Below are 23,252 nucleotides of genomic sequence, written 5' to 3'. Positions count from 1 at the left end.
CAACTGCTACTCTACATTTTGTCTAATCATTTCTTTTAATAGGACCCTTTTGAATCTGATAATCCCAAATTTGTGCCTACCTATATAAAAACCTTTTACCTTCTTTGTCATTTTGAAAATAAGATTAAATCCTTTGTGGAAAGAGAACCAAACTTAAGAGTTGAAAGTCTTGGGTTCAAAACCTGACTCTGCCACTTAACAGCTGTGGTCAAAATACACTGCTAAGCCTCAGATTTACTGCCTTCAACACAGGAATAATAATAGCCTCACAAAATAATCGTGAGAAGTAAGTCAGACAATTTATGTGAAAGATAATTTATGTGATAGGCTCTTAAATAAGACTGGCTTTAAGAAAATAATACTCCTAGGTAGTATTACTCCCTAAGTATACTTTAATCAGGCTGAGATTATATATTATTAAACGTGGCTCATGGGCCATCAGTTAAAGCTTAGAATTCTCAAACCCCAACTCCTCCCAGGTGGAACCCCATTGCTCTCTCCTGCCTGCCTCTTAGCACTGTTGATTCCTCTGTTATGCAGGGATTTCAGCAGAGTTAGTGGTCCCCTTCTCCTCCCCCCTTTTCACACACACCCAGCTCAAGGCTATGTGCTCATCACATAGCCCTCTGTATTAGCACAGCGGGTATTTGCAAAGTGTTGGTTCAAACTGGATTCCGTTTTAAAATTTGGGGGATTGTAATGACATTTGACTCATGTAAATGAAACTATTAATGCCAAAAGCTAAATTTAACTCCAGGGGATTAAAAAACTTCCTCCAGGGACTTACTTTCCTGTCGGTCCAGTGGTTAAGACTCCACACTTCCACTGCAGGGGGTATGGGTTTAATCCCTGATCAGGGAACTAAGATCCTGCATGCCACATGGTGTGGCCAAAAAAAATAAAAAATAAAAATAAGAAGAATAAAAAGTTAATAAATACAAAAACTTCCTCCAGATCACATCTACTCTGAGTTGGTTTTATGGACAGGAAAATATTTGGTTTAAGGTATTTGGCAGATTTTTTTTTTAATCGAGTAAGATCAAACATCTAGTGGTTAAAGAATGAGTAGCTGAGGGAAAAGAGGAAAGGAAAATGAAGGCAGAGATACGCTTGAAAGAATCCAGGGAAACATACTTGGGTCCAAAAAGAGGCTGCACAGGGACTTCCCTGGTGGCGCAGGTTAAGCGCCTGGTTAAGAATCCGCCTGCCAATGCAGGCGACCCAGGTTCGATCCCTGGTCCGGGTAGATCCCACATGCCACGGAGCAACTAAGCCCCTGCACCACTACTACTGAGCCAGCGCTCTAGAGCCCACGAGCCGCAACTACTGAGCCGGCAAGCTACAACTACTGAAGCCTGCACGCTCTACGGCCCGTGTGCTGCCACTACTGAACCCGGGTGCTGCAAATACTAAAGCTCGCGTGCCTAGAGCCCATGCTCTGCAACAAGAGAAGCCACCACAATGAGTAGCCTATGCACCACAGCAAAGAGTAGCCCCCGCTCACCGCAACTAGAGAAAGCCCACGCGCAGCAACGAAGACCCAACGCACCCAAAAAATAAATAAATAAAATAATTTTAAAAATAAAAAGAGTCTGCATAACTTGTGGGAGTTTTAAGACAATTATAGTGAGTCCTGGGATGATCAGCAATTGGGAAGGACTTCACTTGTGCCCTGGTAGCAATACCCTGAAAGGCCACTAGATGGCAGTATAATTCCAGGAGTCTCTCCAGGTCCCTCCTACCCTGATGGCTAAGGTTTTCTTTGTTCACAGGCATCCATCTCTAGCCAGTGTCACCAATAATGCCATTATGCATTTTCTGTCACCCCATGCCCTTAGCCTCACAGCCACTTTCCCACCACCGGCCTTAATACAAAAATAAACTCTACTGACTTTATTGCCATTTGTTACAATAACGTCTGGTCTCTCTGCTGGTAAAAGCAGCTGAATCAAATGTTTTAACGAGAAACATAAAACAAGCCAACAAAAACCCAGGTGAGGTTGATCTTTCCCCTTCGTGAGTTAATACTCAGAGGGTCACCAGGCCTGGAGGTGATCAGAGACAGAAGTGCCAACGTGAGATATAGGTAACTCTTCAAACTGGGGAAAGGAGCTACCAGCCCCTATAAGGTGGGGCAAGAGGACGAGGCTGAACCCCACCCGAGAGAGCAGAGGAGGAAAACCCAAATACCATATTTAAAACATTTTTTTTAATTTATGGAAAAATTCAACAGTGCAAAAGGAGACAGAATAGTATGACAGACCCAGATAGCATCTTAAGGAGTGGCTGAAACTATAAACCAGGAAAGAGGCTTGAGAAAGAGGTGAATTCCAAATTTGTTCAACTCCTAAGGTGTAAGTTTCCAGCCCCCGGGGTCTGCCCCCTTCCGGCCCCTCATAATGGAAAGTCCTCACACGAAAAGGGCCCTGGGGTTGGTCTCGGAGGGCAGTCGGGAAAGTGGAGCTGTGGAGACGCCAATTTCATCACCAGAAAGGATGTGAGTCCTGGCTTTGTGTCCTATCACACAGTTCTTCATCTGGGTGGCTTCTAGGGACATCTGAATACCCAGATAATTCTATGTATAGGCATTTTCCAAGAGCTCTGTGTCCACCCCTCATCCCCTCACCCTGGCCAGAAAAGAAGTCTAAAAAAACCACTTCAATGATACTAATACTGCTGACCCAGTCTTTCTCCTCTGATAGTCCTGTTATTCTTATAAATATGATTGCCTATGAATCCTTAATTTTAAAAAAACAGTCACAGGAGGGGCTTCCCTGGTGGTCCAGTGGTTAAGACTCCATGCTCCCAATGCAGGGGTCCCGGGTTCAATCCCTGCTCAGGGAACTAGATCCCTCACGCATGCCACAACTTAGAAGTCTGCATGACGCAATGAAGATCCCGCATGCCGCAACTAAGACCCGGCACAGCCTAAATAAATATATACTTTTTTAAATGGTCACAGGAAATTAAGAAAAACAGGTAGATACAGAATTTTCCTGCTAAACTCATTTACTATATTATATTGTTCTATGATCTTCCTTCCAGTGACTGGACAAACTACAGCTTAGTTGAGTTGTTTTCTATATTTGAGATTTTATATCCACATGACATAATCATAGAACTTTCAATAAAAATAAACTGCCTGTAGGTACTTCTATACTGGAAATATGTAGGTGTATTAATTTCACAGCTCTGAGAAGAAACCAACAATTAACTACACTAATTTTAAGTATGTTTAATAACAATGATACCCAAATTCATTACTAAATGAATTTGAACAAATGCACTTTACAATCCATTAAATGTATTTCTCACTGCAGCCGTTGCAGAAATCATTTTGGAAATAAACACAAACTTATACGTATTCACAGAAAATACCACTTATAGCTTTAATATCAAACATAGCTATCACAGTCAGTTCACAAAAAGAGCATAAAGTGCAAAAGCTCCATTTCAAAAGGCCTTGAATTACTCCCAAAGTAATGGAGATTAAATGCTACCACAGACAGTGGGCCTACCACCCATATACTGCACACCCTATATGAAGTACAGAACAAGGTATATATCTGAAATACCCTATTTGCTCTGATTACATATTGTGGTTACAAAATCGTCTTAAATCTGGTTTAACATATAGGGAAAGATACAATTCAAACAATTAGTCCCTTAGAGTAGGGGTCATTAAAAAAAAAAAAACATCTGTAAGAGAACGATGTCTGTAAAACCCATTGAGAATCCCAACCTGGCCCGAGACTCCTCTTTGACCAGCTGGACCAGCAGCACCCAGGCAAAGAGCTGGCTATTAAAGGGTCCAAGTTCATTTGGGAAAAAAGGAGCTATGAGAGGGGCTCTGGCCAGGCAAGCTTTAGCCCTCACCTGTCCCCCAGAGATGGTTCCACGTCAGCCCCGAGGGATAAAGAGCCAGGGAAGGATCACATCCCAGTTTTGGAGCCTTCGGTACGGCACCAGCTCATGTAAGCATAATGAACTAGTAAGAAGTTTTTACACACCTGAGAAATCCAATAAATAGAAAACGTGATGGTATTTTTACAAAGCCTGTGCTTGATGACCATGAGGGTTAGCCCCCCAACAGAACAACTTGGATCCACAATTCATGTTTTATAGGCACTCTTCAGAAGGACAGGCACAGAGTTCCCCCAAGAGGTAGCCTATTACCAAGTAGATGTAGATATCTCATCTCCAAACACCTGCAATATATTCACTGAAGTGCTTGTTTTTACATTATAATAATAAAGGGGAGAAAATATTTTCTAAAAATCATCAGTCAAACACTATAAAACAAGAATCACTAACTTAAATGACCACTTGGTAAATTAATGTTTTTTAATATTCTAAATCCAGTTCCTGCTGGGTATCTCTCTTAGGCAAATTCTAACCAGAACAAATATCTAATAGCCATGCTGAGTAACTGCCGTGACCTAACTCCTAAGTGTCAAATCTCCACTTCCCTGAATTATCAGGGGGGAAAAAAAAAGATTCTTGATTGCACATCAATTAATGAAATAAGCTATGCACTTTTTTAAAATCTGAAAACATCAAAACCTGTAGAACCATATATTTAACAGCTGTTTTCTATGACTTGTCCATCTAAGTGCAGAAGCATATCAAAAAGCAGAATTCAGTTCATTATTTCTTAGGGCTCATTCATGTGAGGCTCGATTAAAAGGGAAGGCTCAGTAGTAAGTCTTAGTAAGTCTTAGTAAATCCAGTGATGAACACTCAAGAGCATAGCTAACTCTCGTATATCCCAAAACCTGCTCTTCAGGAAAAATATACAACTGGCATTTATATTCCATTCAAGGTACAAGATCAACTGTCAGCTCTAAAAGACATCAATTGACAACTATATTAGGAAAAATAAGACAAGAAGGAAATATATCAAAATATATTAACAATGGTTGTCCTTGAGCTATAGAAATACACATTACTTTTTTTCTTCTCCATCAACTTTTCTTAATATCCCCATTTTCTTTAAAATGCATGTAGTGCTATGAGTATGAATACAAATGTAAATATAAATATGCATGATGCCATAAACCTAACTTAAAGTAAGATTGGTATATTCCTACTCTTTTTAAAATTTTATTTATTTTATTTATTTATTCATTTTTGGCTGCGTTGGGTCTTCGTTGCTGCACGCGGGCTTTCTCTAGTTGCAGCGAGACGGGGCTACTCTTCGTTGTGGTGCACGGGCTTCTCATTGCGGTGGCTTCTCTTGTTGCGGAGCACGGGCTCTAGGCGTGCGGGCTTCAGTAGTTGTGGCACACAGGCTCCGTAGTTGTGGCGCACGGGCTTAGTTGCTCCACAGCATGTGGGATCTTCCTGGACCAGGGCTCGAACCCGTGTCCCCTGCATTGGCAGGCGGATTCTTAACCACTGTGCCACCAGGGAAGCCCTATTCCTACTCTCTTGATTTACCATCCCACGCTGGCAAGCATAGTGATTTCTGTTCAAAAGCGAAGTCTTGTCTTCCTCAAATATACACCATTCCACACTTTTTCCTCAGCCCTCATCTCATTAAGACCAATCTCTAGAAGGGCATTCTGTTTTTCATAACAAAAGCATTCTCTCCAAAACTTAACTTAGTCATTTGTCTTGTAGGAGAAGCAGAGAAATAGTCCTGTGAGTTAGTGTACTTACTTCCTTACTTCCAGCAGTCACATTGTATCTCTATTTCCAAAGGTCACTCAGAACCTTCTGGAAAGGCAATGTCAAAGCCTTGGGGGCTGGAGGTGGTGTCTCCCACGGAACACACCCTTCATTTCATAGGGAGAAACGGTCCCTCCTTAACGGTTGGGACAACGCTCCCATCACTGAGGAGCTTTCAAGACAGAAATTAAACCTCACACACACACAAAACATTTCCTACACTCTCTGCTTCTCCTTATTTACTTTTTCCCACTAAAAGAGCTGGGTTTAAAATGTAACCAACTCCCTACCTGGAGCATTCTTATATTGCAGGATGGATGAGACGAGAATCTGTGCCTGGTGGGTCAATCTGGATGGTCTGACATTTCCCTTTAAAGAAAATTCTAGACTTGAAACCCAAAGGACTTAAGAGCAGTTTTTCCAATTCTGTTCCACAAACCACCTAGGTCTCATATCGGTACATTAAAGATTCCACGAGTATTTAGTTCAAATACCGTTTTTTAAACTATAATAAAGCAACGTGTACACTCATTCAATACCAAATTTTTCTACCTTGGAAACCACCAATTTGTTAATTTCCATTTTCACTGCCTTTTATATTATTCACGAAGTGCTATAAGTTTAACCTCGAAATAAATTTAAGCTAATAAAATACAAATTATTTCACACAGTAGGTCTCTATAAAGATTTCTTACTGCAAACAAGGTTCTGCTGCTAAAATAATCTGAAAACCACAGAAGTAGAATAAAGTCACTCATTTCTCAAGTCTAAATTCAGTTGCTTCTTGGACTTTTCACCTGCAATTCTGTGCAAATTTTAACCAGAGTAAGAGTTCCCAGACAAGCCAAAAACTGCTACTGCCTAACTCTTAAATACTTAGGACAGTGACATGATTCCCATACACACAAGAAGGACACATCTGTTTTGCCCTCTCCCGTGATGGAATGTTGCAAAGCAAGAGATGCCTGAGTTAAAATGAGTATCCCTGAGGTCACGAATTCCCACCTCGCACCTTGAAGACATATGCGGAGTCTCCCATTCAGCCCAGTGAAGAGGACAGGAGTTGCAGCCAGTGTCACTTTAGGTGAGAACTCAGAAGGCAAGAGAGATTTGCCCTGCTGCACCCAAAGCAGCCAGTGTGTAGTTAAGGCCAGCACTTAAGAAAAGCACGTGGTCAAACGCCAGCGCAGAGAAACCAAAGGAAGCACCTCATACTGTGAGGATATGGAGTGTAATTCCCACAGTAAATATCAAAGAAAGAAGCGGCAAGATTCTTGAGGATAATTTCCGGAATCGGACAGCATACAGGAGGCTTCCAATGAGAACAACTTCTAAAACTTCATGTTTGCTCCAAAGTTTGAACCAGGACCCCTACCACAATTGTCACAGGCCGTTGGCAATGTCACAGAGGTCAAGCAGTAAAGGGGTGGGTTTCTGTATGGAACGCTCAAACCACTCACACGGTAGCTAGTCTTCTCTTTGTGTGTTTGAGGGTGCTGGGCTGGGGGGAGGGGACCGTGTCAGCATTTAAAAATTGTGCTTATCTTCAAGAATGGCTTAAAGTGGAGTGTCGTTTTTGGCATAGAGGGTTTTTCTTGTTAGCTTTACCCTGATCTAAAGTCAAGTCCCCATCTCTCAGAAGAGGTAGCAGGAAAAGGATGCACACATGTATGTAAACCCTGGGTTATGGAGAGATGCAAGGGGGGAAACCAGCCTCCTTAGCCACAAGCCGTGTGTGTGTTCCATTTGTTTGCTTTCGTTTCAGGACAGTTTCCCCACATGAAAATCTCTGGCCTCTTCTATCATACAGTCAGAGGGTCTTCTCTGGCGCAGGGTTTGTCTGTCAAGGGAGGGTCCACTCCGAGAGCACATGGGAACGGTGGGATCTGGAGCAAACTCCCTCCAGGAAGCGAGGCGTGTGCAGCGCTGGGCCCCCCGCGGGACGGCTCTGCCATCACCATAAAGGACGCAGCCCAATGAGCACTGTAGCTGGAGGTGACACTGAGAAGACACACCTAGTGCCCCTCGGCCCTCTACTTCCCATCTTTGGGAAAGGGGAAGACACCCGCTGCTCCCCAGGTACCGTGGAGTCCTGGCGGTCCACAGACACACTAGTTAGAACCCAAGGGCACTGAATTTTTAAAAGACAGATCCCACCCCCGACTCTGCGAACCCCCCTGGCTGTCTCTGCTGGCAGATGAAGTTTAGGTGCGTGAGGGAAAATAAGCAGAGAGGCCAGCCACTGCCTTGCCATCACGTGATCTTGACTGGTGATTTCTTGTTGGCGCACAGAAGGGACACGTAGGGGACACCGATGAAGGCCCATCTCTCGCTGGGCCAAAACTTGATGACGGGGCCTTGCTCGGGTATCTCGGAGGCAGCATCAAAGTAGGCGAAGCACACGCAGCCCAGGTAGGCGGCCAGGCAGATGAGGATGTGCCTGCGATGGAGACGTGGCGGCGTGAGAACTGAGAGAACCTGACGCAAGAAAGACCGTGCTCGGGTTCAGCCCGCTCCTCCCTCCGAAGACAGGCAGGGGCCTCCTTTCATTAAGAAGGGGTGAGGTTGCCCAACAATCCCTGGAATAGCAGAAGTAATGGGAACTCCTGAGCCAACAAAGCCTCTTTTGGAATGTTCTAAAACATTCCAGCTTGATAACAGGAAAAACCTGCAAATGCCTTTGGGGCTCAACGGAGAAGACTGAGGCCCGAGGATTTAAAAACAGAGGCACTAATATGATATCGCTTATAGGCAGAATCTTAAACAAACAAACAAAAGAACTTATTCACAAAACAGAAACAGACTCACAGACTTGGAGACCGGAACTTTTGGCTCCCAGGGAGGAAGGAAGAAGGGGGGGGAAGGATAGATTGGCAGTTGGGATTGACATGTAAAGAAATTGATTAATGAATTAAATTTAAAAAGCAAAATAAATAAAACAGAGGCACTAAGGAAATAACCGATGAGTACATGGAACTAGTCCCCCCACCCTTCTAGCTTTAATAATCGGCTGTACATATCTGACGCCCTTCCTTAGGAATAATTTTATACTGATTCATCTGCTTTTGCACTTTAGTAAGGGAACTCTTTTTTATTACTATTATTAAATTCACTGTGCCTGTAAAAAGTTTTCATATTGATCTTTATCATGCAAGGGACCATTTAAAGGCATGTAATCCTACTTTCGTACCTTATACTGAAACTTAACTCCAGATGAATTAAGGATTTAAAATACATTGAAAGACATATTTAAAGAAAATATTTTTTAGAAACTTTGGTGGGGGAGGCCTTTCTTAGAATGACACAAAGTTCAGAAACCCTAAAGGGAATGGCCGTGACAGCCACATGAAATGCACATCTCTACATTTAAAAACACATGGAAGGGCAAGGGCTTCCCTGGTGGTGCAGTGGTTGCGCGTCGCGGAGCGGCTGGGCCCGTGAGCCATGGCCGCTGGGCCTGCGCGTCCGGAGCCTGTGCTCCGCAACGGGAGAGGCCACAGCAGAGGGAGGCCCGCATACCACAAAAAAAAAAAAAAAAAAAAAACACATGGAATAAAGATGGCTGTAAGAGTAGTACCAGTTTGCTTAGTTGAGAACAGTGTCATTTAAGGGATGTCACAGCCACACTGTAATGCATATAGAAGGGAGAGAGGAAAAAAAAAAACCTAAAGGAAAAGACTGACAGGTGTGAGAACATGAAAATTTTAAACCAGTATGGCAGAAAATATCATTAACATACTGAAAGATAAATGGGAAACCGGGGATAAATATTTGCACTATATGACAAAGAATTAAAATCCCTATCTTACAAAGAACCTAAAGACTAATCATCTCATAGGGTGTCTCGGATTTGCTTTAAATAATCTGGGTGTGGGTGGGTAGTGGGTGAAGGTGGCATGAATGAGATTGGCCTCATGTAGATACTACTGAAGCCAAGTGTTGCCTACCTGGGGGCTCCATATATTATTCTCTGTACTTTTGAAAATGTTGATAGTGTGCCCAATAAATGGCATATAGGTAGTAAACAGTAATGACTGTCTCCTATGTGTCAGGCACTAGGTGCTGGATATAAACTTTTAAAAATGGAAACACTCCACAGGGATGATAAAGAAACTTAAAAGGCACATTTCAAAAGAGGAAAGATATAGTAATTTTACATTTGAAAAGATGCCCAACAAAATACTAATTTTTTTAAAAGACATGAAAATAAAAATAAAATCTTTTCAGGTTAACAAAGATTTTTTTTTAAGTTACTAATATCCAGTATATGTGAAAGTGTATCTTACAGATACACTTTTACTATCTTACAGATTTTAGTAAAAAGTGTTAGCTGATATAATATCTCTGGACTGGGCAACATATTATAATTTAACCTAAGGACACAATTCAGGCATATGAACAAATACAGATGTTCATTACCAATTATTTGTAAAAGTGGAAAGTTAGAAATAACCTAAATATCCATTAATAGACAGGTTGGTTAAATGAATTATAAAGCATCCATATTGTGCGGTATTAACTGGACACAAAAACTGTTGAAGATAATATAAATGCACTGGTAAGGAAAGCTGTCTATGACCTAGTATTTAGTTTAAACAACAAAAGAAGGACCAATATGCATCACGTATAGAATGATGTTATTTTTGTTTTTAAAAGTAGAATTGGAGAACTATGTATATAAAGCACCTGGAAGGATACACTTCAGGCTGTTAACAATTGTTCTCTCTCTTTGGTGGATAGAATTATGAAAGTCTCTCTTTCTATACTTACCTAATTGTTTAAATTTGTTATAATAAATAAATATGTCACTTTACAACTGGGATGAAAAAATGGTTCAACTTTGTTTTTGTTTTTATTTTGAGGCCACACCACACAGCATGTGCGATCTTAGTTCCCCGACCAGGGATCAAACCTGTGCCCCCTGCAGTGGACGCACAGAGTCTTAACCACTGGACCACAGGGGAAGTCTCAGAAAATGGTTCAACTTTGGGGAAAAAAAAAAACAACCTCAGAAAGTACACCAAATTTAGAAACAAATTAAGTTGGAATCCAAGTTATTACAGTCTACTTTTTGAATTTTACTTAAATCACTGTGTGATAAGGGAACTTGGATCGATTAAAAACATACTATATCTTCAGTGAGAGCCTATTTACACAGGTGGATACATTTATCAAAATTTACCAGACTACACAGTTAAAATCTGTGCATTTGATTATCTGTAAATTATAACTCAAATGTACAAGGTGTGTATAAATTCACTAATGTGAGTCAAGGTTGAACCTAAGAAATAGCAGGCAATGGATCCTAAGACTGGAATCCCCAGTGGGAGCTGCTTCCACTTTGTCTTATCTTCTGCAAACAAATCTGGAAGTCCCCAAGTCTTAAACTGAGGGCAGCTTAGGTCTCATGGTAGATAATACAGAAGTTCAAACATTCAGGGGAATTCAAGCAAATCCTTTCAAACCAAATAGTCTCAGCCATCTCCTGACAGGGGTCAAGCGTCTTCTGAATCTGGATCTAACAAGTTTTAACAACTCCTTAGCACTAGAATTCCTCCCTGGGTGCTCTCAGCTTACAAGGAACATTCTAAAGCAGATTTCTCTTGTTCCTTGATATCTTTTGCAATCAGAAGTCCTGGAGGACAGAGAGGGAAAGATGACGCTGGGTTTGGAGCTGAAGCCATTCCCAGGAAGAAAACCACTGGATTTCCTCCTCAGCTTTCTGAGTACAGGATTCTGCGTGCTGTTTTGTAGCTTTCTTTTTCTTAACAGTGTATCCTGAGCCTTCTAAACTGTAGATGCTCCAATTCCCCATTACTGAGTTCCTAGACTGGTTTGATGTCACCAGGTGGGTGATCCTGAACAATTCACTTTACTTCTCTGGGCTTCTGTCTCCACCTGCCAAATGAATGGGTGAGACTGTCCCTAGGTGACCTGTGAGGCCCAGGCTGGTCACTCAGGCTCAAAAGGCGTGCTTGGTTCCTATTCAAGACCGTCCTATCCCCACATCACATCTGTCCCAGGCCTTCGCCACCTTCCCCCACCCTGGAGATCTAGCTAGAGCTCAGGTTACGGATTCAACTTCCAAGCTCCTTTCTGCTTTAATAATGGAGCTAGAGGTGAGAGACCACAGACATGAAGCACAGACAATTAGGTCTGTTTGTTTCGGCTAAGCCTGCTCCCTGGGGCTGTTTCTGCTTTTTCTATCGCTTCTGAAATGTGTGACAGTCTACTTGAGGAGAGGAGGCACCCAGGCTCTGCTCTGTCCCCTGAGTACACTTGTGCCCCCTGCAGGGAGAACGGAGTGACAGCAAGTGTAGACCCTGCCTGGTGACCACCCACCCCACCACGAGCGGGGCTCACCACACGCAGTGCAGGTAGGGAAAGTGGAAGGACGACAGCAGCTCACAGAAGGCCCGGTCACTGATCCAGCAGAAGAGGGCGAGGGTCCACCAGAGGCCCGAGAAGAGGCCCAGCTTAAAAACACGCACGTTGTCACACCTGCCCGGGGATGCAGAGAACAGCTCGTGTCAGTCCTGGCTCCTCTTATCTTGCTGGCCACTTCTTCTCTGCTTCCTCTTGCCTCTCTGGCCCCTTGGCACCGGGGCTCCCACCCAACGCCCCGTCACACATGCTCATGGATGTAAACACCGTATGTACCCTGATGGCTCATAAAGCCACACTCCTCGCCGAGGCCTCTCCTTGACTGCAGACTTACAAACCACATGTCACATTCCCGACATGTCCACCCAACGGCCAGTGTTGATCTAAATTTTACAGGCCCACGACGTTCTCCCACATCCTTTCTTCCGCCCAATGCCCGTTCTCCTCCCAGCCCTCTCAGGAAGAGGCCACCCTGTGCTTTCGGGACCTCAGGCCAAGAATTTTGCAGTCCTTTGCTCTCTTTCTCGCACACCCCACATCCAATTCATCCGCCCCTCAATATGTCTCCAAAATCTGACCTCTTTCCATCATGTCCACCTGGGTCCAAGCCACCACCTTCTCCTGCCTAAGTCACAGCCACTGCCTCCATCCGCACCTGCTCCTACAGTCACCTCTCAACGCCCTGCCCAAGAGCCTCCGACTGCTGCCCTCCTCCCAGAGGGCAAGCCAAAGTGCTCACGGAGGCCGCGAGGCCCCAGTGTGCTGGCTTCTCCTCGGGGCTCCACCCCCTCCCCCATACTCTTCCCCTCACTGCCTCTGCCCATAAAACCCCCCAGGGATCTTTGCCATTCCTCCAAAATCCTGGGCACGTTCCTCCAGGCCTTAGCACTTGCCGTTCCTGCCACCTGGAATGCTGTTCCCAGATATACACGCGGCTCGCCACCTCCGAGTCTTTGCTCAGATGTCACTCAGGGAGCCCTCTGCTAAGCACTGTTCCTAACAATCGCACCACCTGTTTCTACCCCCTAAGTGACCCTCCCTGTCAACTTCTTCCCCTCCTCTAGTTCTCTCTGTAGCGATTACAGCCCCTCTGACATCCTCCGTGTTTTCCTTATATATTTAAGACCTATCTCCTACCAGCAGGTAAGCTGCTCACTGCTGCATCTCCAGCCCCTGGGACAGCGCCAGGCACATAGGAGACTCACAGCACTCCTGAATGTACGCTGGAACAAAAGGGTTTCTGAAACAAATCCCAGCAGCTCAAAGGAAATTTCAGCTGCCGTTTTCTTTCCTTGTCACCAAATGGCTCGCAAAGTGGGTGACTTCTATGCCTGGGGAGAAATGCCCAGAGGCAGCTGGTGCCTGAGGGTCCTTCGAACCCTCCCTCAGGGTCTCTTTCCCTTAAAGGACTGCTCTCTGGTCAGTCAAGCTCGCTCACTCTCAGGGGTCAGCATCTAACGTAATATCTGCACCCAAGAGGGCTCATATTTATTTGTTCATATTTGTTGAACGAGCAGACGTGTTGAAAGCCTGACTTGCCGGTACCTTTCCCAGCTGCCTGATAGAAACATGAGTAAAAGCATCAGTGAAAAAGGGATGGACAGCAGGCTCAGAGAGACCCACTCAAAAAACAAACTGAAAAACCCTGTCGGTAGGAGGGCTAAACGCACCACTTGAAAAAGTTTTTCAAAGAATTAATAGAGCCCCATGACGTAAGTAGTGACTACTTTCAGTTTAGTGACGAAAACAGAGATGAACAATTGCCATTTTCCCTCTTCTCTTCAGCACACTCTCCTCTGAACGGCTCACCCTTGGACCCACGGCCCCTCTCCCAGAGCCCTGTCCCCTCACTCTGCCCATTTTTCTCCACCCCTGCAGGTCTCAGCTTCAAGGGCACTTTCTCAAATAGACTTTCTCTGACAGCCCAAGCACCATCGAACTCCCCCATCACATTCTCTCCTGGGGCCCTGCCATCTTCCCTCATAACATGCACCACAAGCTGAGATTGTGTATTTGTTTAATAAGTGTTTGTTAATACCTAGTATCCGCCTAGACAGTAAGACCAATGAGAGCAGGAACTAGGCCTACTCTTTTACTAATGTATATCTAGCATCTAGCAACAGTGCCTGGTCCAGAATAGGCACTTAAAAATAAGGCTTCCCAAGCACCATCGAACTCCCCCATCACATTCTCTCCTGGGGCCCTGCCATCTTCCCTCATAACATGCACCACAAGCTGAGATTGTGTATTTGTTTAATAAGTGTTTGTTAATACCTAGTATCCGCCTAGACTGTAAGACCAATGAGAGCAGGAACTAGGCCTACTCTTTTACTAATGTATATCTAGCATCTAGCAACAGTGCCTGGTCCAGAATAGGCACTTAAAAATAAGGCTTGCTCCATGAACAGATAAAACCGTCCTTCACTTCTTTATTTTAACTGCCTCCTAGTGATCTGATCAGATCATTTTTTTAGATTTAAAAAAAAAAACAAAAAACAGTAACAATATTGATTGGGTACCAAATTCTCAGAATCCACACCAGGTACTGTACGAGGCAAAATAAGCAGGCCTGGGCTTCCCTGGTGGCGCAGTGGTTAAGAATCTGCCTGCCAATGCAGGAGACATGGGTTCGAGCCCTGGTCTGGGAGGATCCCACATGCCGTGGAGCAACAAAGCCCGTGAGCCACAACTACTGAGCCCATGTGCCACAATTACCGAAGCCCGCACGCCTAGAGCCCGTGCTCTGCAGCAAGAGAAGCCACCACAATGAGAAGCCCGCGCACCACAAAAATAAGGCTTGCTCCATGAACAGATAAAACTGTCCTTCACTTTTTTTTTTTAACTGCCTCCTAGTGATCTGATCAGAACATTTTTTTAGATTTAAAAAAAAAACAAAAAACAGTAACAATATTGATTGGGTACCAAATTCTCAGAATCCACACCAGGCACTGTACGAGGCAAAATAAGCAGGCCTGGGCTTCCCTGGTGGCGCAGTGGTTAAGAATCTGCCTGCCAATGCAGGAGACATGGGTTCGAGCCCTGGTCTGGGAAGATCCCACATGCCGTGGAGCAACAAAGCCCGTGAGCCACAACTACTGAGCCCATGTGCCACAATTACCGAAGCCCGCACGCCTAGAGCCCGTGCTCTGCAGCAAGAGAAGCCACCACAATGAGAAGCCCGCGCACCACAACGAAGAGTAGCCCCCGCTCGCAGCAACCAGAGAAAAGCCCGCCTGCAGCCAACGAAGACCCAACGCAGCCAAAAATAAAATGAATAAATTTATAAAAAAATAATAATAACAAACAGGCCTCTTGCCATGTTAAAAGGTAAAATGAAAACTAATAAAAACAAGCATCAACAAATACGTAGACAGTTAGCCTGGTATAAGAGGAGCTATGTAAGCTCAATTTAACTAAACCTAGGAAATCTGGCTTAAGGGCCACACCAGCACAGAGAGCTGCAGATGCAGTGTACGTGGCAAGAGAGGCTGAAAGGCAGGTGGTCACGGAAGAGGCAGGGCAGGGCTGACACTTGTGAAGCAGGGAGGGAAAGCAAAGTCCTGCAGAGTTAGGGACTCAGGGCACCCAGTACTGACCCTTTCTCCGCTTCTAGAGACACAGGTCCTGCTGTACACCACTAACAAGGGCTATGTGAACTTGAGGCTTGTCCAAACCTGTGCTTCATCAGGTTTTATCTCCACTTTTCAGGGCTTATATCACAATGTCAGTGTGAGATTAAACGAGAAAAGCAGGACACAAATCATATATATATACACACATATATATATCAGGACCCTATTTTAGAATAGAAAAACTGAGAGGATGGCTGTCGTTTCTTCTCTTCTTGACCCTTTGTTGTGTTCTCAAAGTTTTCCTTAACAATAAATTCACTCCTATAATCAGAAAAAGTCTATTTCAAAATATTCTCAACACAGCTGAGTCACTCGGTGATGTGACAACACAAATGTCAGTCAATGTCAGGTCATGACCCCCAGTCATAAGAAAATTTTGTTTCCTCCTGGTCTGAGAGAAGGTTTAATAAGGACAATGAACGTATGAAAAGACTAGAAACAAGCTCTAGGAATGAGGCTAATGAGAAATGGAAAGCTAAAAAACAGCCCCCCCCGCCATCTGTTCTGAGCAGAGGCGGATGGGATGAGGAACATTCAGCTGAGACATGACAGATCATTGCTGATGACAAGCAGGGAACACTCTGGAAGGACATGACAAGAGCGACAGGGCATCTTCTTGCTGGGGATGTTATCAAAGCAGGCCAACAAGCATCTTCTCTTTCCTCTCCGGGACTTGAGTGGGAAGTGTGACACAGCAGTGTACGGGGGCCTCGTCCCTGCCCACGTGGAGTTACGTCAAGCAGAGGAGACAGACATTGAGCAAAACAACGGCACGAATACTTTTTTAATTACAACCAAGATGGGGGCCATAAAGCAGAAATTTGGGGTGCTATGAGAGCATATAAAGGGTTGAGCCAAAACGTGAAGGATGAGCAGAAGTGAACAAAGCAAGAGGGTCACAAAGAAGGGACAGCATGAACCCAGACCTGGAGTCGGGAGGAGCCAGGCCCCCTTGGGGACACGGCAGGTCAGAACGGCTGGAGGACAAGGATGTAAGGGGAGCTTCGTGGGGGAGAGATACACAGGCAGGGACCACGTGGAGGATTTTGAACTTTAACCTAATTGTGATGCCAACCCATAGAAAAATAATGGTGATCAGATGAGATGACTGGGGGAAGAAAGAGGAAGCCAGACTTCCAGCTTGAGCAAATGGGTAAATGGTGCTCTAATTTACTGAGGCTGGAAATATTAAGAGAGCCAGAACTGGAAAGGGAGAGCAGGAATCTGGGTTTGGATTAGTTGGATTTGAGATGCCTATGACATGCGGAGTTGGAGAGGTCAGGCAGGCAGCTAGATACACAGTGGTAGAGTAGAAGGAAGGACTGGGTTAGAGCCATTTGCATACATACAGGAATTAAAGCCATAGAGTAGGCGAGAGGCTGTAGGGGGAAATACAGTCTGAGAAAAGCAGAGAGGTGAGGGTGTACCTTATGGAGTCCCTACATGGACAGGTGCATAGAAAAGAAGGAGCTTACATGAGGGGCTTGAGAGGACCTGCCGCAGAGTTGGCAGAAACTCAGGAGGGCGTAGTGTCATAGGAATCACGGGAAAGAATGTTCCAAGGATGAGGGGTTGAATTGTGCAGAGAGCTGAGATTCAGGAGGACAGAAAAATGACCATTGGATGTACAACCAAGAGGGTTTGGGTATTGAAGTGGGGACAGAAGCCAGATTGGAGTGGCTTGAAGACTAAATGAGAGGTGATGGATGGAGACAACTTTTATTTATTTATTTGTGTGTGTATGTGTGTGTGTGGCCACACCACACGGCTTACAGGATCTTAGTTCCTTGACCAGGGATTGAACCTGGGCCACAGCCGTGAAAGCTCCGAGTCCTAACCACTGGACCAGCCAAGGAATTCCCTGGAGACAACTTCTAAATAAGTGTGGCTGCGACAGACAGGAAAGAGAAAGGGTGATGGCTGGAGACAGATGTGACTGAGTCCAGGTTTGGGTGTTAGAGAAGCTGGGGGAGACTCAAACACGGCTGCAGGCTAATGGGATGGATCCTTTGGAGACGGAGGGATGACACAGTAGACAACTTACAGGGGTAAACTAAGCATAGGAGAAGAGGGAATTATCAAGGGGTAGAAAGGCTGACCCTACATGGAAGGGGGGATACTTCCCATGATGTGGCAATTTGCTAAGGTTGTGATGAAGACCAATTAGCAGTAGTGATGACTAGCTTTTTAGGGGCCAAGATTTTAAGTATGGAATAGAAATTATTTCCTCTGTAGTTACTTTCAAAGGTTAGAATATTAAAGAAAGATATGTTTCCCTGCTTAAAGATCACAGTTGTGAAGCAGAATCGAAACCTTAAAATAATCTGCCCTAACCACTTGTCTTTCATTTGCTCTTGTTCAGGTAATATGAATTTGAAAGTTTCCCTTTCCTTAGCTATTTTTCAACAAAATTATAGGCTAAAACAGATGATTAGACTCAGGAGTTAAAATGACAACCAGATTGCAATGAATTCTCAAGAAACATAGCTAAGTGCAGAACATTCTATTGACTTCAGGCCTAATAGCAGGCAGCATCACTGGACTGACTGTTACAAATCCATTCAGATGTCTTTATCGGCAATTTATTGGGTTGGCCAAAAAGTACCTTCAGTTTCTAAGTAAAAATAAAAGACACATTTTTCATTTCCACTAAGAACTTTATTGAACGTATTCACCCTTTTGTTCCACTACCTTCTGCCATTTTTCAGGCAACTTCATAATTCCACTCTTGCAAAATGTTTTATCTTTTTGAGCACCTGTTCCAGGTGCCTTTTACAGTCTTCCAGGGAATTGAAATTTTTTCCAGTAAGAGAATTTTGTAAAGACCAAAATAGATGGAAATCTAAATAGACATTTCTCCAAAGAAAACATACAGGTGGCCAAAAAGCACATGAAAAGATGCTCAACATCACTCATTATGAAAAAAAATGCAAATCAGAACTACAATGAGGTATCACCTGACACCAGTCAGAATGGTCATCACCAAAAAGTCTACAAACAATAAATGCTGGAGAGGGTGTGGAGAAAAGGGAACCCTCTTGTACTGTTGGTGGGAATGTAAACTGATACAGCCACTATGGAGAACAGTATGGAGGTTCCTTAAAAAACTACAAATAGAACTACCATACAACCCAGCAATCCCACTACTGGGCATATACGCTGAGAAAACCATAATTCAAAAAGAGTCATGTACCACAATGTTCATTACAGCTCTATTTACAATAGCCAGGACATGGAAGCGACCTAAGTGTCCATCGACAGAGGAATGGATAAAGAAGATGTGGCACATATATACAATGGAATATTACTCAGCCAAAACTTTTTATCTTTTTGAGCAAAGAACTGTTCCAGATGCCTTTTACAGTCTTCCAGGGAATTGAAATTTCTTCTGTTAGGAGAATTTTTTGTGAAGACCGAAATAAATGGAAATCCGAAGGTGCAATGTCTGGTGAATACGACGGATGAATCAGAACTTCCCAGCTAAGCTGTAACAGTTTTTGACTGGTCATCAAAGAAACATGCGGTCTTGCGTTATCCTGATGGAAGATTATGCGTTTTCTGTTGACTAAATCCGGATGCTTTTCGCCGAGTGCTGCCTTCAGTTTGTCTAACTGGGAGCAGTATCTGTTGGAATTAATCGTTTGGTTTTCCAGAAGGAGCTCACAACACGGGACTCCCTTCCAATCCCACCATATACACAACATCACCTTCTTTGGATGAAGGTGTGGTTGGTGGTGGTTCATTTCGCTTGCCCCACGATCTCTTCCATTCCACATTATTGTACAGCATCCACTGTTCATTGCCTGTCACAATTTGTTTTAAAAATGGAAGGTTTTCATTACGTTTAAGCAGAGAATCGCATGCAGAAATACAGTCAAGAAGGTTTTTCTCGCTTTACTTACGTGGAACACAAACATCAAAGCCATGAACATAACCAAGCTGGTACAAATGATTTTCAACGCTTGATTTGGATATTTTGAGTATGTCAGCTATCTCCCGCATGGTATAACGTTGACTGTTCTCAGTTAACATCTCGATTTGATCACTATCAACTTCACCTGGTGTACCCGAACGGGGAGCATCATCCAGCGAGAAATCTCCAGAACGAAACTTCACAAACCCTTCTGACATGTTCAATCAGTCACAGCACCTTCTCCATACACTGCACAAATCTTTTTTTGCATTTTGGTTGCATTTTTACCTTTCTTGAAATAATAAGGCATAGTAAGCCAAAAATGTTGCTTTTTTTCTTCCATCTTCAATATTAAAATGGCACAAAAATTCACCAATTTTAATGTCTTTTTTTAAATTTATTTTTGGCTGTGTTGGGTCTTGGCTGCTGTGCATGGGCTTTCTCTAGTTGCGGCGTGCAGGGACTACTCTTCGTTGCGGTGCGCGGGTTTCTCCTTGTGGTGGCTTCTCTTGCTGCAGAGCACGGGCTCTAGGCGCGCAGGCTTCAGTAGTTGTGGCTCGTGGGCTCTAGAGCGCAGGCTCAGTAGTTGTGGCGCACAGGCTTAGTTGCTCCGCAGCATGTGGGATCTTCCCGGACCAGGGCTCAAACCGGCGTCCCCTGCATTGGCAGGCGGATTCTTAACCACTGGGCCACCAGAGAAGTCCCGATAAGTGGTTTTTTTAAATGCACGCTAATATGACAGCTGTCACGTACAATCTAACAAAATTGTTTTGAATGAAGTTAAAGACAACTAAGTACTACTAGAGCCATCTTATGGAAAAAACCGAATGAAACTTTCGGCCAACCCAATAATTGTTTTCGAAAGAGCTTTAAGATCTGTTAGTGTTCTGAAATGGGTCTCTTACTTCCCAGGTCCATGAAGGCTACTGAAAGCCGACAAGACAAGACAGGACAGAGTCTTTCCACTGTCAGCCAGCAAGTTTAAATACCTCTTCAACCACCTTTGACCCTGCCTGGTATTGCTGATAATCAAAACAACACCCAGAGGCAAAGCAATGGAAGGAAATATATACATGTCTCCACTCAAAACAAAGACTGAGAGAAAGCTGATAACACATTACACAGAGAAACTCTCACTAAGGTAGATAAATGTAAGACTTCAATTAAGAGCATTTATGTCCATGACCATGAGTCATGAATTAAAATGGATGTCTACAAGTGAGTGCAGAGAAAAAGCAGCATTTTCAAAGAGTATTACAATAAGGGCAGTGGTTGAGTTGTGTTTTAATTGGGGCTGAATAAGACAGTCATAAACACACAAGAGCTAAACTAAAATGTTGCTGGATATCAACCTGAACTCTGCACATACAACTTCCCACAAGAAAATGCTTATGCAAACAGCAAAGGCTTTACCTGACAGACTGTAAGAAACTAAGCCTCAGAGAAAGTAGCAGTGCTGCTTTGTATATAGACATTCATTTCTTTTTCCTTCTGTGTGTAAATGCAATAGCCTCTCTAGGACTTTGCTTTTCTCCTTATTCTTGTCACATGAGCACATCTATTCTCCTTTCTACGGAATTAACTCTAGGCAGCTTGGTCTAGGCACTCACCAGGTCCTTAAGATGTTCCTCCTAAGCTAGTTTCGAACCACTGGGATGCACTGCATACACTGCTCCCCTCTTTATGAAAATGAGATCATTAACATTTTGAACCAAACCAGGCAACTTGATGCTAATCCAAAAGTCAGGAACTACTCTTTGTGAGGAGCAACTCCTCGTCCACGTGCAAGGGCAGTAAAAGAACCAGGAGCTGGTTTGCTCCTATCCCAGGGACAGCCTCAGGGCCAGGCAGGAAGACCTGCACCCACCTCCTTAGCTCGGCAATGAGCAACGCCGTGCAAGGAACCCCCAGGGTCATCAGAGAGATGTTGTTGATGGCAGGCTTGACAAACGCCAGGCACGTTGTAACTGCAGACAGGACGCAGACCACCGCCTTGAACCTGCCCCTACATGGGTGAAAGCAAACCAAATCCATTAGCAAAGGAGGTCGTGTTGGTTTGTTGAGTGCTGGCAAAGTACGAGCCCTGCTGATGGGAGCGCAAGCTCAAGAGACATTCCGCACTAAGTACCAGGAACCTAAAAACCATTCTCGTGCACTGGCTCGGTTATTCTAGGAATTTATCCTTAGGAAACAATAAGAAATTTTCAAAATATTTAGCCATGAAAATGGTAAAATTAAAATCAACCTAAATCCCTAAGGATGAGATATGAATACTTGATTTTTTTTTTTAGTGGCATTTCTCTGTATTTTTTTTTTTTTCAGATGTTTTACAGCATGATTGGGCAAACTCTCTCTGTAAAGGGTCAGATAGTAAATATTTTAGGTTTTGCAGGTCACAGGGTCTCTGCCTCAGCTACTCAACTCTGCCACTGTGGAGAGCAAATAAGCAAATGGGCATGGCTATGCACCAATAAAACTGGATTTGCAAAAACAGGCAAGGGGCCCATCTGGCCGAAGAACATAGTCTACCAACCCCTGTTCTACAAGGTGAACATGTATGACCTTTATAAGAAAAACAGAGACCATTTACAAACCATAAAACTTCCTAGAGTAAAAGAAAAAAGTGCCCTACGTGTCTAGCACACAAAAATCTAAAATTCTAGTGTCTATATTTACTGACAATCCAGTCTAGTATGCATTGGAATTTTGTCTTAGGTTTTCGACATGACAGATCTTAGAAAAATAATCAATACCACCCTTACATCCTTCGGCGAAGGTGCTTTCGGTAGCAAGATCTAGAAGTGGCGACGTGACCCTGGACACGCTCCTTCTCTCCCTGGGACTCCGTTTCCTTATCTATAAATTTCCTGTCTAGTCTGGACTAGATGATCTCAAAGGTCATATCCATGACTGAAATTTAGGGGCACATGATTTTCCTGAAGTTTCTGTTATTCCTCATTAGCACAATTTACTTTGGCCAAGAGCCCTGAAAAGGGTCACAGTTAGGAAGCTAATCTGAATGAAATTCCATTAGAAAGAAATCAAAGTGCATTGAAACCTTCAAAATACAAATGGATCTCTTAAAGAGGAACACCACTTATCAACAAGGCACAGGAAATCATTGATCAAGCTGCCAACTTTCTGACTGGAATGAACAGGAAGTGTAGCCCTGAACTTTAACCAGAGGGAAAATATATGTATAGGGGAAAGGATCCAGGCAGCAAATCCTCAGGAGAACCTGAAGGCATCCTTCAGCTACTGGATAAAAGTCTGCGGCTCAGCCTGAGGACAGCAGGGTGACAGGCCCTAGCCCCAGGCATGCGCATGGCCCTTGGGGACCCACGGTAACTCTTACTGGGTTTGAGGCTCTGTGACCCGTCAAGGCTTTTTTGCCTTTTAGACTGCATAAACACATAATCAGATACTTCCAAATTGCATCATCTCTGTATCCAATGGTTTAGGACTCAGGCACAGGACACAGAGAGCAACATGAGACCCACTATGTTCACATTCTGCCTCCATCACTTAGCAGCGCTGGGGTCTTTTTTTTTTTTTTTTTTTTTTTTTTTTTTTTTGCGGTACGCGGGCCTCCCTCTGTTGTGGCCTCTCCTGTTGCGGAGCACAGGCTCCGGACGCGCAGCCTCAGCGGCCAT

The 23,252-nt window shown here is 43.9% G+C and overlaps 1 protein-coding gene across 6 annotated transcripts in view; it reads right to left on the bottom strand.

The window, feature by feature from the left end:
- Positions 1–1,610: 1,610 nt before the first annotated feature.
- The window catches only part of ACER2 (alkaline ceramidase 2), a 36,514-nt gene continuing 14,872 nt past the window's right edge, over positions 1,611–23,252 (bottom strand). For 3 of the 6 annotated variants that reach the window (XM_028494018.2, XM_028494022.2, XM_028494021.2), the window contains 4 exons: positions 21,467–21,604; positions 12,034–12,171; positions 8,479–8,502; positions 1,611–8,110 (listed from right to left, as the gene is read on the bottom strand). In XM_028494018.2, coding sequence (XP_028349819.1) covers positions 7,924–8,110; positions 8,479–8,502; positions 12,034–12,171; positions 21,467–21,604 — 487 coding nt within the window. In that variant the 3' untranslated portion in view covers positions 1,611–7,923. The remainder of the gene's footprint in view (positions 8,111–8,478; positions 8,503–12,033; positions 12,172–21,466; positions 21,605–23,252) is intronic. The other 3 variants (XM_024126765.2, XM_028494020.2, XM_024126766.2) reach the window with 3 other exon arrangements.

This window comes from Physeter macrocephalus, chromosome 9, assembly GCF_002837175.3.
Source record: "Physeter macrocephalus isolate SW-GA chromosome 9, ASM283717v5, whole genome shotgun sequence".
NCBI lineage: Eukaryota > Metazoa > Chordata > Mammalia > Artiodactyla > Physeteridae > Physeter > Physeter macrocephalus.
Note: the sequence above shows the minus strand (reverse complement) of the source record. Positions and strands in the feature narration are given on the sequence as shown.